This window comes from Antechinus flavipes, chromosome 6 (genome assembly GCF_016432865.1).
Source record: "Antechinus flavipes isolate AdamAnt ecotype Samford, QLD, Australia chromosome 6, AdamAnt_v2, whole genome shotgun sequence".
NCBI lineage: Eukaryota > Metazoa > Chordata > Mammalia > Dasyuromorphia > Dasyuridae > Antechinus > Antechinus flavipes.
Window position 1 is genome coordinate 11090725 of NC_067403.1, and position 18087 is coordinate 11108811.

At 38.0% G+C, this 18087-nt stretch overlaps 1 protein-coding gene across 2 annotated transcripts in view; it reads left to right on the forward strand.

Moving 5' to 3' along the window:
- Positions 1-482: 482 nt before the first annotated feature.
- SLIT2 (slit guidance ligand 2) overlaps positions 483-18087 on the forward strand; it is a 335837-nt gene continuing 318232 nt past the window's right edge. The window contains exons 1-4 of one of the 2 annotated variants that reach the window (XM_051967476.1): positions 483-764; positions 3746-3817; positions 5028-5099; positions 17671-17742. In XM_051967476.1, coding sequence (XP_051823436.1) covers positions 598-764; positions 3746-3817; positions 5028-5099; positions 17671-17742 — 383 coding nt within the window. In that variant the 5' untranslated portion in view covers positions 483-597. The remainder of the gene's footprint in view (positions 765-3745; positions 3818-5027; positions 5100-17670; positions 17743-18087) is intronic. The other variant, XM_051967477.1, reaches the window with a different exon arrangement.

Sequence of the window (18087 nt, forward strand, 5' to 3'; positions counted from 1 at the left end):
TTCTTTCGGGGGCGGGGGCATTTTGGCTCTCCCCCCCCCGTCCGAGCTGACCTCTGTCCGTCTCCCTGTTCTCCCCCTCCCCACTTCCCCATACCTTTCCTGTCTTTCAAAAACACGCCGCCAGAAATCGAGAAGGGGAGAGAGCCTCTGATTTGGAGGAGGTGAGCGTGTGTGCACAGATAAGACACACACACACACACACACACACACAGCCTCGTCCGGCAGCATCTGAAGGACAACGAGGAAGCGAGGCTGCTTTTACCGCCAAGTGGATCCTCGGCCAGAGGGGCCTCGAGAAGCCTCCGGACTCACAGCTGGCCCCGGTGCCCCGCGCGGCCGGCCACTGTCCTGCGTGGGGATCTCAGCAGCCCGAAACTTCCCGAAGTCGCGCCCGCCAGCAGGAGGCTGGAGAAAGCAGGGGGTGGGAGGCGCGTGTGCGAGCTGCGGTGCTCCGAGCCTCCTTTTTATCGCTATCCCATTTTTTCCTTTGGGGGAAACTGTCGCCTGGCTCGGCGCTTGGAACCTGCAGCTCCGGCTTTGGGGATTGGTGCCGGGGACCCGGGGGGCCTTGGCCCGAGGCGAGAGCGGAGGACGAAGATGTGTGGCTTCGGCTCCCTGACGTTGGCATTAGTGCTGCTGGTTCTGAGCAAGGTGGCGCCGCAGTCGTGCCCGGCGCAATGCTCCTGCTCCGGGAGCACCGTGGACTGTCACGGGCTGGCGCTGCGCAGCGTGCCCAGGAATATCCCTCGCAACACCGAGAGGCTGTGAGTAGCGCGCCCCTTCCCACTCCCCCGGCCCCGCCATCTCCCGATCACATCCCCCCCTCCCCCGCACCCTCCCCGGGGGCTGAAGCCAGACAGTCCCAGCGTAGCACACAGTAGGGGCAGAACTGGGGGTGGGGGGAATCCCCCCCTTTATTACAGATGAGGAAACTGAGGCCCGGGGCGGTTCCTTGGTTTGTCCAAGGTCAGTTCTTCGGAGTTCTCGGGCATGATGCAGGAGAAGGGATTGCACAGGAGAAAACGCGCCCCTCCACTCACTGGCATCGCCCCTTTCCTGCCCACCCCAACCCCGCCTTCCCTCCTCAAGGATGGGGAAGGAAGAGGGGGCGCAGGCCACGAGGATAGCCCTGGAAAAGGGAGCTGGCTGGGGGTTACGGGATACGGAATAGGCTGGCTTCGCTCCCCTCCCTCCACTACCTTCTCCCTCCTACTTTGAATCCCGGGCTGGCCCGCGGGCGGGGGCGGGGGGGGGGGACTCGGGAAGGGAAACGTGACATTTTCCCACCAACTCCCGTGGCCGTGTTGTTGTTGACACCCGCGTTTGCCCCCCGGTCCGCCTGCTGCTGTTCTCCTGGCGGGCTGGCGCAGCGTAATGTTAGGCGACGTGAAAGAAGTTAAAACCTGAGCCCCCGCTTTGTGTTTCCCACTAGAAAGAGGAGGGAGGGATCATAAGGGAGTAAGGAGCTCGCTGGTCTCGCTCGCTCGGCTGCTTATCAAAGGACGCGAGCAGGGAAAGGCGGAAAGTCTCGGATCGGGAGAAAGTAATCCCCCCTCGCCGCCCACCCCTCCCCTGCGGGTCCTGCTCAGGTCCGGGAGGAAGGTGCCGCCGGGCTCGGGCGCGCTGGGCCCGCAGGCTCGACCTGGAAAGGTCGCCGGCCAATTGGGGGGGCGGTCGCCTCGTGGCTCCCCGAAGTTTGCAGCCCGGAGAAAGCTGAGGCGGATTGGAAGTTCGGGTGGCAGGCAAGCGGTGGCCTCCCCCGCTCCAGGCTGCCCGCTCCTTCCCGACCTGCCTCCCTCCCCCTCCCCTGCCTTCGCCCTCCCTTTCAAGTGGCAGTTCGGGTTTTCTGCAGCCGTCCCTCCCCGGCTTCTCCCTCCTTCCGAACCCTCCAAGGCTGTAATAAAGAAATCCAGCCAGAAACCCTGGTCCACGAGATCAGCGTCTGGGTCTGCCCTGGTTCAGCCAAGTGCAGAATTGAGGCAATTATCTGTAATAAGCAATTAGGCGCCGCTCCCCCTTCTCCCCCCATCCCCCATCCTCTTTTTTGTCACATTATTATTTTTTCCAGGCCAAACTCTGGGCTTCGGGGATGGTGGTGGTGGCGGCGGTGGAGAGAATTACCTGAATTATGCAAGTAATTGCCCCACGCTCGCCTTCGGTGCTCTGTGTTCGGGGAGCAGATGGGAAATTGGCATTTACAACTGTTTATCTTTTCCCCAAATCTCTTTTATGACACGCAGAAATGGGCAGCGTTTTCCAGCACTTGCCAGGATGTCTGCAATGCACAGGACCCCATGTTTTTTCCCTGCATAGGAACGATTTTTCTCACGAATCACACATTATTTTCCGATTCACCCAAGCAGAGATGCCAAATTTTGGCCTCCCCTCCCCCCTTCTCCTTTGGAAATGGCTTCCCCCAGGACTGGCCATCTCCTTCCCAAACCCCTCCACACGACGTTCCCAGGCTTCGGTTATCTGGGCAAGTTGGGTCCTGATTTCGGATCTCGTCCGTCCGCGATCCTCCCAATTTGTCCCTGTGGGTTTCGTGTTAAAGCGCCAGCTGGGTCCACAGCCCCCAAAGACTGCCAGGGCTGGGCAGACAGTCCCCGGCTAACTTTGTGGGCAACGAGAGGGGAAGGGCGAAGGAGGAGGAGGAAAGCGAGCAGACTCAGGAGTCTTTCTTTAGCCCTTGCCATTTCATGCTGCTCAGAAGAGCTCAAAGATTTCAGGACAAACATGTCTTACTCACCCAAAAGGGACTGCACTGGTAGGAAAAATCCCAAGGAGGCGCCGGGCTTTGGTTTGGGGGGGGGGGGAGAGGGAAGGAAAGGGTAAAGTGGGACCCAGCCAGACTTAAAAGACTGGGATTGGCAGGCTTACACTTCGTACAGACAGAACCAAGTCAGAGGTAGGGCTCACTGCAATGGGGTTTTCTTCTATCAAGCAGCACATTCACAGCCTGGCAAAGCCTGGCTCTCCTTGCAGTGATTGGAACCAGGGAAAGTTTAGATTTTGACCTAAGATTCCAGAAAAGGAGCTTGTAACTCCAGAAGGAAAAGCGGTGCTGAAAACCGAACAAAAATGTCAGGGCCTGAATCCTATTTCCATTATTGCCTCTGCAAGGAGTTTTCACTTTACAGTCACAGTGGGGTTCCTTGGGCTGCAAATGAAGAGTTTAGTTTTCATACAAACATAGGATTGTTGGAAGGTAAATGCTTGTAAATGCAAATCTTTGAAGTTCATTCCTTTTGATGGCACTTTCTTGGACTTGCCCAGGGAAGTTTTTGCCACCAGGTGCTTGTGCTTTTTTAATGTATTTTTAAAGCTCTCCGAGGTCTGTTAGAACACATTACTGTTTTGACTTCTTGAAGAAACTTTCTTAGGAGATGGCTAACATTAACAAAGTTATATTATGGTTTTGATTTAAGCACGAAAATTACTTTGAAAAACTATTTAAAGGTATGAGAAGAACTTTGGGACAAAGAGTATTACTTGAGTGATATCAATTATACTTCATGTCACAGTCGAATCAAAATCAATTCACTTGATAAATTCTTCTCATTAAAAAGTTAGAAAATACTTGCCAAATTCTTTCCAGGTTACTTCTTCCCCCAATTAGTTTTTAAAATAAACAGAATTGGCATTGATAAACATGAAAATCCTTGCTTTTTTGGGGGGGAGAATTAAAGCTAAAATGAAGTAAAAGAAAATTGCATTTTGATCTCACTGCTCTTATTTCTCTTAGGGATTTGAATGGAAATAACATCACAAGAATCACAAAGACTGATTTTGCTGGTCTTAGACACCTCAGAGTCCTGTAAGTGTGAGTTTGATAACTTGTGAAGATTTGCTTTTGGAGTATATATTTTGTGGCAGCCTTTAAAAGCCTTCTCAATGCCACAAACAAACTTCAAGAGAGTTATGTTGCTTTTCTATCATTTCCTTTTTTGCTATCATGTAAACAATACAATTTCAAGATATTGTTATAAACGTTGGAAGATCACTATGGAAGAGTGAAGTATAATTTCTCATTATGAATATTTACCCAGGATAGGCAAATCTTGGGTTCTTAATGAACCAGAGAGAAAATAATTTGTGACTGCAGTTTATGAAGTTTAGGATTCCATGGAATCTCCTCAAGTATATAGATTTTGGCAATAGAAGAAATGCTGGTATGTACTTTGTTCCTCAACTTGAAAACAGTCACTTTTTAATCTCTTCAATAAAAACATAATTCTCTCTCAGTATTAAGGAAATAACCTTAAGAGTTCCTATTAGTCTTTAGCTGCTCCAGCAGTAATATTTATGAAATTTGGTGAAAAGTGACTTTGAAGATAAAATGTAGAAGAGTGAATACTTCTCTTATCCACTGGGCTTATTGGTTATGAGTGAACAGTAATTGCAGATTTATGTAACACAAGATTGTTCTTACCCACAGAAGAATTATAGCTATTTACATTATTTTGATTATATACTCTTCTTAAATATGTAACTATTTTCAGTGTTCATGTTTTAAGAGACAGACTTTTACCATATTTATGCATATGCTAAAGTTAAACTGTGAACTAAGAATTGTGGTATCTGTATGTTGATTTTTTAGTTAAGGAAACAGAATACATACATATTTACGTGTGTGTACACATTCACATATGTATACTTATCCATACACAAATGTATATAAACATATCTTTGCTTGTATGTATCTATATGTCGCCACACAGCAATCACAAGACAGTATTTTGATTTGTTGTTCTTTAGGACAAACATTATTCATAAAAGAAGCTTGAGTATTTGAACTGAGGAGATTTTGACCAATAGAAACTGTCATTAGTATTTTCCCTGAAATTTGTATGTGTTTCTCTTGTTTTAGACCCTCCTTCCTAAGTGCCATTATTAAGCTAGCCTGTAGGTCTTAAAACTAAGTAAATAAAAGCAAGAAGATTGTAAACTACTAGTTGCTTAAAATATAGCTTTGAGAATTCCTAGTGGAATTTAAATAAAAATTTACATTTTTTTATATCTTTCAGTCAGCTTATGGAGAACAGGATTAGTACTATTGAAAGAGGAGCATTTCAAGATCTTAAGGAACTGGAGAGACTGTAAGTACTTTCAATTTTACATTAATGACACTATAACTTGATATTCTTTCTTTTTTACTTGATTTGGATCCAAAGCACTCTGTAAAGACTTCAGTCTCTGACTTCTGGACTGTTTATCCTAAAGGGAGCAGAATATACTATTTTTAAGATAACTAGACAATAGGTGAAGATTTTGAATAAGTATTATTTAATAAACAGAAATATTCAAAATAGAGACTGATTTTCTTAAGAAGGATATTGACTTGGAGGTGCATAGTCCTATTTTCAATAGTCAGATGTATTTATATTTTCCTGTTATTGTCCACAATATTTCATAATACTTGTCTACCCTAGGATGGAAATTTACGTTTTTCTTCTCATCATAGTTGATGAAAACATGGTACAGGAATTAAAAAAAAATTCTTCATCATTATCTTACATGTCAGTTTGATACATTTTGTATTCCCATTAATTGAATTATAGATTATAAATTCCTGCTTTCTCCTAAAGTTTTTTTTTCCTGTGAAAATTAACTTTTCAAATAAAATATCAGAGAGTCCATCTTTATAATTTTCTTATACTCTTATTCAGCTTTTGATATTCCTAGTTGGTGGGAAAGGGCAAAAAAAAATTATATAAGTAGAAATGTAAATGAAATCTCTTGTGCTTGAGTACTAAATTTTAAGTAATTTTATGACAAGTAGACCAAAAACAGAATTCAGGCTTTAATATGATAAAGCACCACGTTCATATATTTATAATATCTAGATAAATATACTTTGAGTATAATATAGAGAACATTTCTTAATATTTATGGATACTTGGTCACATGCCTAACTGACTAGATCTTTAGCTTTAGTATTCTATACATTACTTTTTTAGAATGAAAGGATATATTTATTCTTTTTCCATTTGGAAATGATGTCATCAGTTCCCAAATTGGGAACTTGAGCTTTGAATTTAAAAAAAAAATGCCATTTCAATACTTCTGCTTTGACAGGAAAGTAATTTCAAATAGTTGGAAACATGAACAGAAACTTCTTACTGAATCAACATGAATGGGTTCATGTAAAAAGTTCCTGGGTGGGAGGAGTAAGACATGTTATTTACATAAGATACTAGTACACATTCAAGTTCACTGGGGGGCCCAAAGACAAATGTTATATTCCCATTATTACCCTAAAGTGAAAATGAATAATTTTGTCATTTAAAAAGTGTTGGTAAACTTATAGATTTTTTCCTGAATTTAGTAAAACAGAAAAAATATCTATTTTGGCACATTATGCATTTTTATATCTAAAAATTCATAATATTTTATGAAATATATTTTGAAGTATATTTGTATAGTTTGAAATTAATTTAATGATTACTACCTGAAGCTGATTTTCAGAAAAATAATAGTTAATTCACTTCACAAGTAACTCTAGTTATTACTTACAGAATGTTCCTGTGTCCCTGATTAAAGATTTCTAGAATATATGGTTCTAGATCAATCATCACTGGTCACCCAAAATCGTTTTCGATCCATTCTCTTCTTTTAAAATATTTTCTATCTGTATTTAACTTTAAGGATTTATTTAAAATAAGTAATCATTTTCCTTTGCAATGGGTAGTGTTTTGGATTCAATCATTTTAATAGTTGCTTATGACACTGAATTAATTTAAATTCAGACTCCAGATTAAAAAAGATTTAAAAGTGCTGGTAAAATCTTCATGCTTTAACTTGGTACACCTTGTTTTTGTTATTTTACATTTTAAAATCTAGACAAATCAATACAACAGCATGCATAAGTTGAATCTTTTTCCTATTCTTTTACAAGGAGAAGTTGTGTGATTTAATCATTTTAACTGCCTTTTTCTAAAAATAATAATAATAATAATAATTAGTTGATTTCCTCATGACCTGAAATTTGATTAGGGTTGTAAGTAGGTCCATTTTTTTAAACTTTTTTTTTTCCTCTTGGGAATTTCACTTCATCCCAGAACAATTTTCCATTATACTAAGACTCAGTCAGATGTTTCAGAGTGGGAGGAGGATTTGTAATTTTGAATGAAAACTAATATATATGCAGGACCTCTTTAAATCACCCCAGCTGTTGGCTAAGAGCAAATATTTCATATTTGTGAGGAAAAGCTGAGAAAATTCCTTTTGTTTACAACTGCCAAGTCCATCTGATGGAGGCACATTGTTATCTGACAGCCAATTCATCTCCTTGGGACTCTGGAATTCAAAACCATTTCTTAGGAAACTTGTGGATACACTTTTCAAATATTTCTCTTTTTGTATGCGAAATAGTAGTTTGTGAATGCACACATTTCTCCAAACTATGTAAGCTCCTTTGAAACCAACCATTTTGGGTTTAATGCAGGAGTTTCTATGTTCAACAAAGAGTCCAACAGCCCTGTGAGCACAATCTCTCCTATTCAATTTAATGTTTCATTTGGAGCCAGGAGCTTTTAAAAATTGTTCTTTAGAGACAAGCTTGAAAGATTTAAATGAAATCTTGAAAAATAGTATAATGAGTTAATTGCAATTATTACATGATCTTGTATCTTTTCTAAAAATCTTAAGGTGAATTTTCTAATTTGTAACATTCATTTTCCACAGATTAAGCTTTGGTTACTATAATTATGACCAATTTTACATTGTAATTATCATTCATATGTTTAAATAGTGCAGTGACTTGTTTGATTGTCAATGTTTGAAGAACAGATTTAAATAAAAACAGTAAAGGTGTTTGTATAAAGTATTCACTCTCAAATTGTCTTCATTTTTACAAATAGACGGGAAAAAATAATAACTATAAATGAATCCTTCTTACATGTATTTTAAAATGTTTTTTTTTCGTTTTTGCTCATAATTTTTGTTGCCTTAGTTACAACTTTTTCCAGGGAGAAAAATAGAAAAACAGAAAGGAAGCAACACATGATTTAAGGGATTTTGTGGGGATGGGGGTTTTACCTAGTATTTGGTTACTTTTTTCCTATTATTTTTGGAAGTGACAGTATCTGTAATTGAAATGAGGTGTCAATGTAAATCTCTGGTGTGTTTTCTCATTGAGAAGGGACAACAAAAATGGAAGAATTTCAGTAAAATTTGGGGTGAATAGCAGGATGAGGTTTAATATTTTATTAGTATCTATCCAGAATCAGGGGGCAAAGGTTTACCATTAATATAGGGAGTTATGAAAAAGGTGTAATTTTCCTGCATAACAAATATCCATGTCACTGGGTGCTCTAATAGTCTAATAAGAAAAATAATAGCAAGTAGTACTTACACAGTGCTTTAAAGTTTATAGAGAGTTTTATTGATGTTACCTCTTTTTGTCCTTATAACAACCTAGGAAAGGAGATATTATAATCATCCCTATTTATAGATGAAGAAAGGGAGGCAGACAGAAGTTCATTAACTTGTCCGGGGTCACATAGATAGTAAGGGCCTAAGACTAGATTTAAATTCAGATCTTTCTGACTCCAATACAATCTTTTATGCTTACAGACCAATTATTGTAGTAAAATTTTCAGAAAATGGAATGTAACCAATGATTATAATAACCTGCTTATTTGACATTAGAATAAAACCTTAAATAGATGCCACATGTGGATTATATTAGTAGATCTCATGTTGTTTAGTCAAAATGCTTAAAAACAATCAAATATATTTATATGATTAGATGAAACCTCATATTATTAACTTAAGAATAAATTGGGGAGGGAAATTTCCTAAAACATTAAAAATAAGGGCATTTTTTTTTGGCAGGGGGTAAGTGTGAATTTGTGTTTCTTAAAACTCACATAAGAACTGAAAATAACTTTTTAATCTGAATTAATTTTTAATGAAAAAGTATGAGACCTTTTTAATTTTACAGCTTATGCTCTTTATTGATCAAAAAATATTCTCTCTAGTCACACTGTACTTCACTAGAAATGCAGTGTTTTTCATTTGTGACTTAACGGGGTAGATTTTAGTATAGTCATGTAGTGAGTTTTATTTCATACTCTTTTAAGAGGTTTCTATCCCCTTCTGTTTCTTGGTACTGAAAATTAGGTTTTCTATTTCCAATTGAGTAGAACAGAAAATTCTCCAATAACAGCAAAGAGTATGGGAAAGTTTTGAGAATTTTTAGAATTATCTTTTTTTTTTTGACAACTCCATGATTTTTTTTTTCATTCATTCCTATGACAAATATGAAATGTGTATTACTGGGTCACATGAGTAAAAATTGATATCATGTTATGGAAAAATCATTAATACTAGACTTTGATGGGCTTAAATTGCTACCAATATATACTCTTTAAAAAGAATTAAAATGTGTATTAATAAGGGCTACATCTTTCTAGGTATTTTGTAAAAGATAACTTATTGATAGATGATGTTGATATAAATATACCTAATATAAAATCTCCAGGTTTCACAGCTTCATTTTTGCTATTTACAAGTTTTTGACTTTTAAATGATTTTTTTTTTTTTTGCTTAGAAAGAGAATCCTGAGAATTTTTATAGATATCTACTAGAAATAATTATGTAATCTAAGAAACTGGTGTTGCATTTTAAAGTGTTTCTTAAGATGACACATAAACTCACTTTTACCTTAAAAATCTAAATAAACATACATAGCATAATGTACAAGGTAATAGGCACTAAACATGCCATTTTTTTTTTTTTGAAAAATGGCATTAAAAAAGATTCTAACTATATGCACTCTTTTTCCCATGCCTGATGACTCAAAGTGCAGAACATAAATAACTACTTCTTTCTTGATTTTTTTGTTGAAAGCAATTCGGGGTATTTGGTGAGCTCAGGGGAAGAGTATGCTGTGGAACAGGTCTGAGGGAGAACACCAATTCCTCCTTGTTCACCAAGGATCTGGAGAATCCCTCTTCTCAGAGCTGATCTTCCATCACCTCACAGAACACTTTCATGTTCTTGGAGCAAGAATCAAAAGCTCAGAATGTTAATCTCCTTGCAAACAAACAAAAAAATCCGGTGCAAATTCTGTCTACAAAGAATTGTGCTTGCACACCTGCACATCTGGGTCTTAAAATGACTCGCCATTTTTAAAGGGGCTTCTTTAACAAATTAGTTAGCCCTCAAATAATGGCACAACTGTGGAAGATGGCAGGCGAAAGCCCTGGTGATCATCACCTGCATATCTCCACTTTGACACTTATGGGATATGGGAACAATTTTCACCATGGAAGTCTGAACTATATTGCAGTAACCTAAAAAGCTCCTTTCTTCTGGCTGACTTGTGGGCCTCTAAAGCTCATCCGTCCTCCATGTTACTTTAAGTAGTATATTTTATTCATCGATGAGAGTTTCTCGTGGGACCCTTTTATGGGCCTACAAGTTAAATTGTGGTGAGAAGGCCTGTTTGCTTTTTGCAGACCTTTTATAAATTCTAAAGCAGCAAGGCTGTTTATTTTTCCCACATCTGTTTTGTGCTCATCCTTTGTGAGGATCCAGTGTTTGCTGGATGCTCTCTTTTATACTTACTCTGAAACAAGTAGTTGAGTTTGCACTGTTACAATATATGTGGAGAGGCAGAGATTGTTTAATGTTATATGTCTGAGTGTATGTTTCACTAAGTGGGAGTAGCTTTAGATTAAAAATACTGTTGTTTCAATTCTACTCTCTTGACTTAGTTTCTCAACTTAAAAAAAACCATTGGGGAACTTTTCTGCTTGCTTTTATTTTAGTTTTACTATATTTTATATATAGCATTTCCTCTTCCTTTTTTCTTTTTTTGCTGAGCAACTCTGGCATAAATATTGCTAACCTAAAGTGAAAGAGCTGTAGCCTTTGTAGGAGAAAGCTGTGTACATGGAGCAATCTGTGTATAAGGCTCACTCAAAAACCTACCTGGTAAGTAGAGAACAGTGAAATAAGGGTCTTCTCTTTGTAGCACATTTAGTCAGTGCTGGCACAGCAGGCAGGAGGCTGTGCACTTATACCCAAACACACACAATCATCATGATGATGATGATTCTAGGTAAGCAAAAGTTTTCAACCTTCAGAGAGAAAATTAGGTGTCAGACTTCACTGAATCAATGAGATTACCTTCCAGGCCAGGAAAAATCAACTTTTCTTGTTGGGCGAAATATGATCTAAAATTATATGCACTTCATTGACTATCTCCCCATGCTGTTTCATAAGAATTGTAGCTCTTGAAAGTTCTTCAGAATTTTCTATAAGTTAAGTTACTAAAAAAGTAAAATTTGACCCTTAGATAGAGTTATATATGCATAAGATTTTTATTCTTTTTTTTTCCCTTTGAAGTAGTATGTGATCATTAGAAAGTGAATATAGTTTTCAAGGTTGCATTTCTTTTCTTGACAAAGGAAGAAGGAAGAACAAGAACCCAAATAGATTGACCATGATTGGGGCACATTAGAGAAGAAAAGAAAATAAGTGATATACTATAGCTATAGCAGGTAGAGTTAGCCTTGGAGTCAGGAAAGTCTGAGCTCACCTGCTGACTATCACCTATGAACAAGTTATTTAACATTTCAAAGTCTGGATCATCTCTCTAGGACTCTTATACCCATTTAGTCTTAAAAATGTTACTTGCTGATCTACATCAGTGGGATTAATTTCAGTATCAGCAGTTCCCCACCCTAATGAAGTCATAAGTCTGGACCAAGAAAGAAAATAAATAAAATTAAAACTTTTTTAAAAAACTTCTCCACCCTTGTTCTCCATCCAGTGCTAAAGAGATAAACTTTATCCAAGCCTGACTTGCTCAGAAATGCTTATGGATATTTCTTAACATTGTTAGACTTTAAAATGCCTAATAATAATCAAGCAGTCATTAAAATGGCTAGGGAAAATAAAGTAGTGAAAGCGGCTTTTTTCATATCAGTTATCTTAAAAAAGAAGTGAAAAATATGAATTGTGGGAGTGTAATAATTGTTTTAATTGTGTGTTTCAAGCAAGGGTGAGGTCAGGAAGGAAATATGTGTTAGAAGCCATTGGAATATGCATGTCTAAGTGGCAGGAGTAGTTGGCAAGGGACGGTTAAAAGACCAAGAGTCAGCATCTAGGAGGCTGCTCAGGAAGGTCTCTCCCAGTGAGTAACACTCAGGCATGGCACAGTGAAGATCAAGAAATTATTAGCGTTTCCTCATTTCTCCTTTTGGACCAGGCAGAGCGTTTCCTTCCTTCCTTGAGGGGGAGCAAGAGCTAGAAAATGCAGATTGCAGCCACTCTGGATAACCCAGGAGCTCAGTCATGTGCATGACATGGCAGGATGCTCAGGGAGTGGGAGGGAAATGCCGTGCATGGGGATGCGACTCCAGGCCATTTACTGAAGGGCCATGTCATTCTCCATCTTTGTCCATCCTGCCTCCCGCATCATCGAATGCGAGTGCTCTCAACAATGGATAATTGACCCACCTGGTTTGATTAAATGGAGCTCCTGTAGGTTCTATTTGTTAGCTACACCCCCTTACTGGTGCCCTCTGCTCATCCTGGGCCGGTTCATTGTTCTGTGGCAGTCAGTGCCATTTAAAACTTCATCGATTCATTTAGAGTGCAGGGCTCTTTGGGCACAGTCCTGCCTGGGATTCAGCGGAGATGTATTTACTGTTATAGATAATGTAGTTTTGTTGTCAGGCTAGGGCTTGGCTACTAAAATATTCACTATCTTGAAAGCCTGGGGGGATTTTTTTTTAAATGAACATCAGGGAATAGAAAATATCAAAAGGGAAGGGAAAACTACAAGCAATCAAGAGAACATCCAAAGTTATTGATCCCCCAAGTCTGCTTTTTACTCTTTATGGGCGTGTTCTGTGCCCATGTTCAGAATATCCTTGATGGATATGGGATTTCACAAGGGATTCTCTACCACTGTCTACATCTTTAGAAACGATTGACCAGAAGTAGCCAAGAATACAAAATGCCATTATGTTTCAGTGTTCATTGGTCACATAAAAATTATTTGATGAAGTAGATCAAAATGGGTCTCATATATATATACACACGCACATTTGTGTGTATATTTGAATGTATCTATATTTAATATACAGAGATGACTGTGTTTGATTATTAGTTATCAAGTGAGGATGAAAATGAGGAATTTGTGAAGACCCAAAGACCTAAGAACCAAAAGACAGAGAGATTACATATAGATAAGGAGATCCATCTGATGCTCCTTTTCATCCATGATATTGTACCTATTGCTTCAAACTTCAAATCAGATTTCCTACAAGAGATCCAAAATTCCATCAGGCAGAAATGTTGGATGGTGCTGGAAGGTCAATGAATGTATGGTTAATAATACCATTTTAAAGCCACCATATATATATATATATTATATGTATATGTATATATGTACATATATATAATAACTTAAGAGAGATTAAATGAATAATTGAGAGAGAGAAAAACTGATAAAAATATACTTGTTTTGCAGATTTTGAAAGAAGTTGTGTCCATCCAAATTTATATACTCAGTATTGAATATATCAATACTAATAAAGAGCAATTGTCCCCAGAATTGAAAAATATCAAGATATATGTTGGATTACATTTGGGAAATTATACAGTGTTTTCAATGATACTAAGTTGCTCCTCATTAAAAACAACAAAAATAGAACAAAAACATTCTCATGTTATATGTTTGATCATGGATTGCTTTGTTGATTAATAATAATAGCTAATATTTCTATAATTCTTTGAGTTTTGTAGAGTACTTGCTTTAAAAATACAAAGTCATTCTATTTCTTACAGCAACCAGGGGAGGCGGGTGCTATTATCATTATTCCCATTTAACAGATAAAGAAAAAGTGAGCTGCCGGAGATTAAATGACTAGCCCTGGCTCATATGGCTCCTGGGTGTCTGAGACAAAATTTCAATTCAGATCTTCTTGATTCCATATCCTCAATTGTCTCTGAAGAATCAAAGTTGCATTAGGTTCCAAAAGGCAATGGACAGAAGCCTGCTAGCTCTATAGAGTATTTTTTGTGTGTATAAGAAATGGAGAATTGGTGAGGGGAGAGTAAATTGATAGACTAAGTGCACATTTGGGTACCTACAGAAGGTTAAAACAAAATGGAGGAAGGTCTACCACATCTTGGAAGACTCCTCTGTGGAAGATTTGTTGGAGATCATGGCCTAGATGAGAACAGGATAAAAATCATGAATGGGTTGCCATTTGTACCAATGGATGAAGTAAATAGAAGAAATCACAGAACCCTTAAAATATAGTTAAGTAGGATCTCATGAGGATCAATTTCACAGATATTTTAGTTCTTGAAATGATGTTTTCTTCATTTCTTAGTTCTCCCTTGCTTTTAGGCTCTATGGTTAATACTTTACACATTACCAAATATTTAGTACCAAGTTTTCCAGTTTTACCTGAGTATTAGGTGCTTATACCTATAAACTTGCTCAATCAGGCAAGAGAAGGAGATCCACGATATGACAAAAGAACAATGTTTGTCATTGAGTATGTATCATGGCACCCATTGTCTCCTATCAGTTCCGAGTTTTGTTTTCTGACGAATCTTGATTCTGAAATGTGTAATACTTAACTTGAGGCAAGACATGGAAGATTTTTTTAAACCAAAGCTTAGTAATGCAATGTAACTATAATCTCCGCTGCCCAAGTGTGGAAGAACTCGTTTTAATGTTCACATCTCCCATTTCCTTTCTCTCTGGGATGGGTTCTAATTCTGCCTCGGATAATGTTTAGTTGGTGATGGAGGACAAGTCACTCAAGCTGTAAAAGGCCCTGAAAACCTCTGCTGTCTCTTTTCTCCTTCATTCTGGGATCCAATGAGCCTTCCATGTTAGGGAATTGGAATGGGAAAACTAAGTCTCTTAGGGCGTCGAGATTTTCTCTCCTCTTTAAATTATGCCTTTATGCTTAGAATAATGCACAGGGCTCCTAACACCTGAGATTCCTCCCTTAGTCACCCTAACATTTTATCAGTCAGAGAAGAATCCAGGCTAAAAAAGTCTCTGGGAAAAGTAAATCCTCCTGAAACCTGAAAAGGTTCAAGGGTGAGCATCAAGATAAATTGTATTTGTCAGATTGATTCCATCCCAGTGACCACCTGAGGGAAAACTGGGATCTCTCAACTTCAAGGAATGGAGCTGCGGGCTCCCAGACACTAGCAGGAGGAGGAGAGTGGGGCAGGTAGAGGGGAAAAGCTGCTTTGTGGCCAAAGAGGGGCAGAGAAAAGGAAATGGGAGACTCAGAAAGAAAGACTGTGCATCTTTGAAACTTATTCGGGTTATCTTTATATGGATTACATGTCTCTAGGACACAATTTTGCTAAATAAGGAAGAAACACAAAAGATTCTTTCTGAGTTCCCTTGAAAGTTTCTTCTTAATATTAGTGATTATTTGCATGTTTTGAGGAGAATCATGGATATCTTTAATGATTTATTAGAGATAAATTATACAGTGCCTCAGTGTGATATGGAGGTCACCCTGGATTCTTGAATGATAGAAAAATGAAAGGGGGGCTCCTCCCAGAAGTTTTGTGCTTCTTGCTAAATTAGGGAAGTTTCCTCTTTTGTGCTTAAAATTGTTAGATGCTACAGAGTCAAGTCCTACACACACACACACACACACACACACACACACACACACACAGATGAGATCCAGAATTATCAATTGTTGTACAACTTCTGTATTAGATCAATATCTGAAAAGGACCTCAGAAACTACTAAGTTTGAATAATCTAGATGAGGAAATTGAGCCCCATACAGGGTAAGTGATTTGCATGGTCTAAAGGCAGTAAACTTCAAAGTGGGGATTAGAACTCAGGTTCTCTTCACTGGATCACATCCCTCACACTAATTTCTTTTATGCTTTTCATCATCAAAAAACACCTTAAAAAGCATCTAGCATCTTTCCTGTGTGTGACTCTAATTTTGTAGTTAAGTTAAAATAGAATGAAAATCATAACTATTTTCTATTTCATCATAGAATCTAAAAGAGGAAAGTACCCTTCTATCTCCCACCTTATGCTATTTAAACTCTGTTATAATACTTTTGATAGATGATCACCTTGTTTTTTCTTGAATACATCCAGTGCTGGATGCATCATTGCCCTCCAAGGCTATTTTAAAATTTTCTTTCTTTTTTTTCCCCCCTTCCTACTGGGACTATTGCTGTTATTTGGAGCTATTTGGGACATGTCTAGTCCTTGTTTGATGACAAATTTCCAAATAATTGAAGACTATGATTGTGTTCTGTCAGTCTCCTTTCAAGTTAACCTCTTCACTTCCTTTATGTGATGATTTCTAGATACTTCACTTTCTAGATATTTCAGCTAGATATTCTAGATATTTCAATTTTCCTCTTCCCTTTTAAAATTTTTAGTTATCCTTATTTAAGAAAAGAACACTGACTTCATTGGCAGATATTTGTATATCAATGAAGTCAGTGTTCTTTAATGAAATGTTAAATTAAAGATTTGAAATTCACAAAATTTGTCAAGGTTTTCCAATTCTTTTGCAAATATATGTGGATGAACTGGGAGTAATTGTATTATTTCATAGCATTAGAACTTAAGTGGAACTGAATTTAAATGTATTTGAAAAAGTTTTAAAATATATTTCAGATCAAATTCTTTTAAATTTTTTCAATTTTATTATATTTTTCATTCAGTACCAAAAATCTATAGATTTGAGTTGAGGATCAAAATCAGAAATAAAAACTTGATTTATATTACTTATGGGAATAGTCTTCAAAATATGCTCCATAAAATGATGTGCATTATTTTATTACAGAAAAAAGAACTTTGTAAATAATCTTGTTTAGTATAAATTTACTTTTCCAGCATGTGTAGTATTCACAGAATAAAACAAAATTATATATTACACATAACGTTCTACCCTCAAAACATGTTAGACCTTGACCTTGCCAAGAACTCAACAAAACCAGCTGCTTGTTTTTAAATGAGACTTCCCAGGCTCCCTCTTCCCAGGTTCCTTAGGGTGCCCCTTGGCTGTTCCACGAGCCAGGATTCCTCATGACAAAGTATTTAGTGATATGAACTCCACTGCCTTCAATCTGAGAGCTGCTCATTTCGGAATCGGCCATTTGGGCCTGTTTTAAGTGCTCAGAGTGTTACTGTGTGGGTGTTAATGGGCTTCACCTGACCCCCATTCATTGTTTTCCTTCTCTTTCTCCCTTCCTCTTCTTCCTCCTGCCTCTCCCCTCCTCGCCCTTCCCCGCCTCCTCTGTCTTCATTTTCTTCTTGCTCTTCTTTTTATTCTTACATTAGGGAGACCTTGTTGGGAATCTGCTGTAGAGCAGCCCCTGTTTCTCTGCTCTTTTCCATAGACAGAGATTGTAAGCTTTAAAAATTAGTTCTCACTAATGGTTGCTTCATATAAACTGACTGTATGTTTGCATAATGGAAACATGTTTTGAAGTTACACAACAAAAGATGAATCAAACTTTTAACTTGTAGTAGATGACAATTAATGATAACATAATACTTAATTTTCTTGAAGGTCTTTCATGTCTTTCTTAAAATACAATAATAGTACAAAATCACTGTTTCATTGTTATATCTTATCTGTAATATGAGCTTTATTTTTATTTGTGTTTTTCTGTTTTTCTCAAAAGGCGTTTAAACAAAAATAACCTTCAGCTGTTTCCTGAGTTGCTGTTTCTTGGGACTTCGAAATTATACAGGCTGTGAGTAGACACAGTTAGTTATTGTTGCTTTGGGTAGTACCTTGCATTTTATTAAATGTACTTTTTGAGGCTGTTAACTTTGTTTTCTTGGAATCTGTCCATTGATATGTTTCTGCATTTTAAGGTTTGCTTTGTTTTTTCTTTCTTTGGGAGTTATATGACCTATCTTCATTGGTTTCAATTATTTTTAAAGTTAACCTACAATGGTTTATTTGTTATAATACAAGTGAACAAATTTAGTCATGTATCTACTGTTGAAGTTTCCTTAACACCTATGTCTCTTGAAGGCTTTTAATTGAGCTCTGATTGACAAGATAGCTAAGTTTTAGGTTCATGCTTGTTATT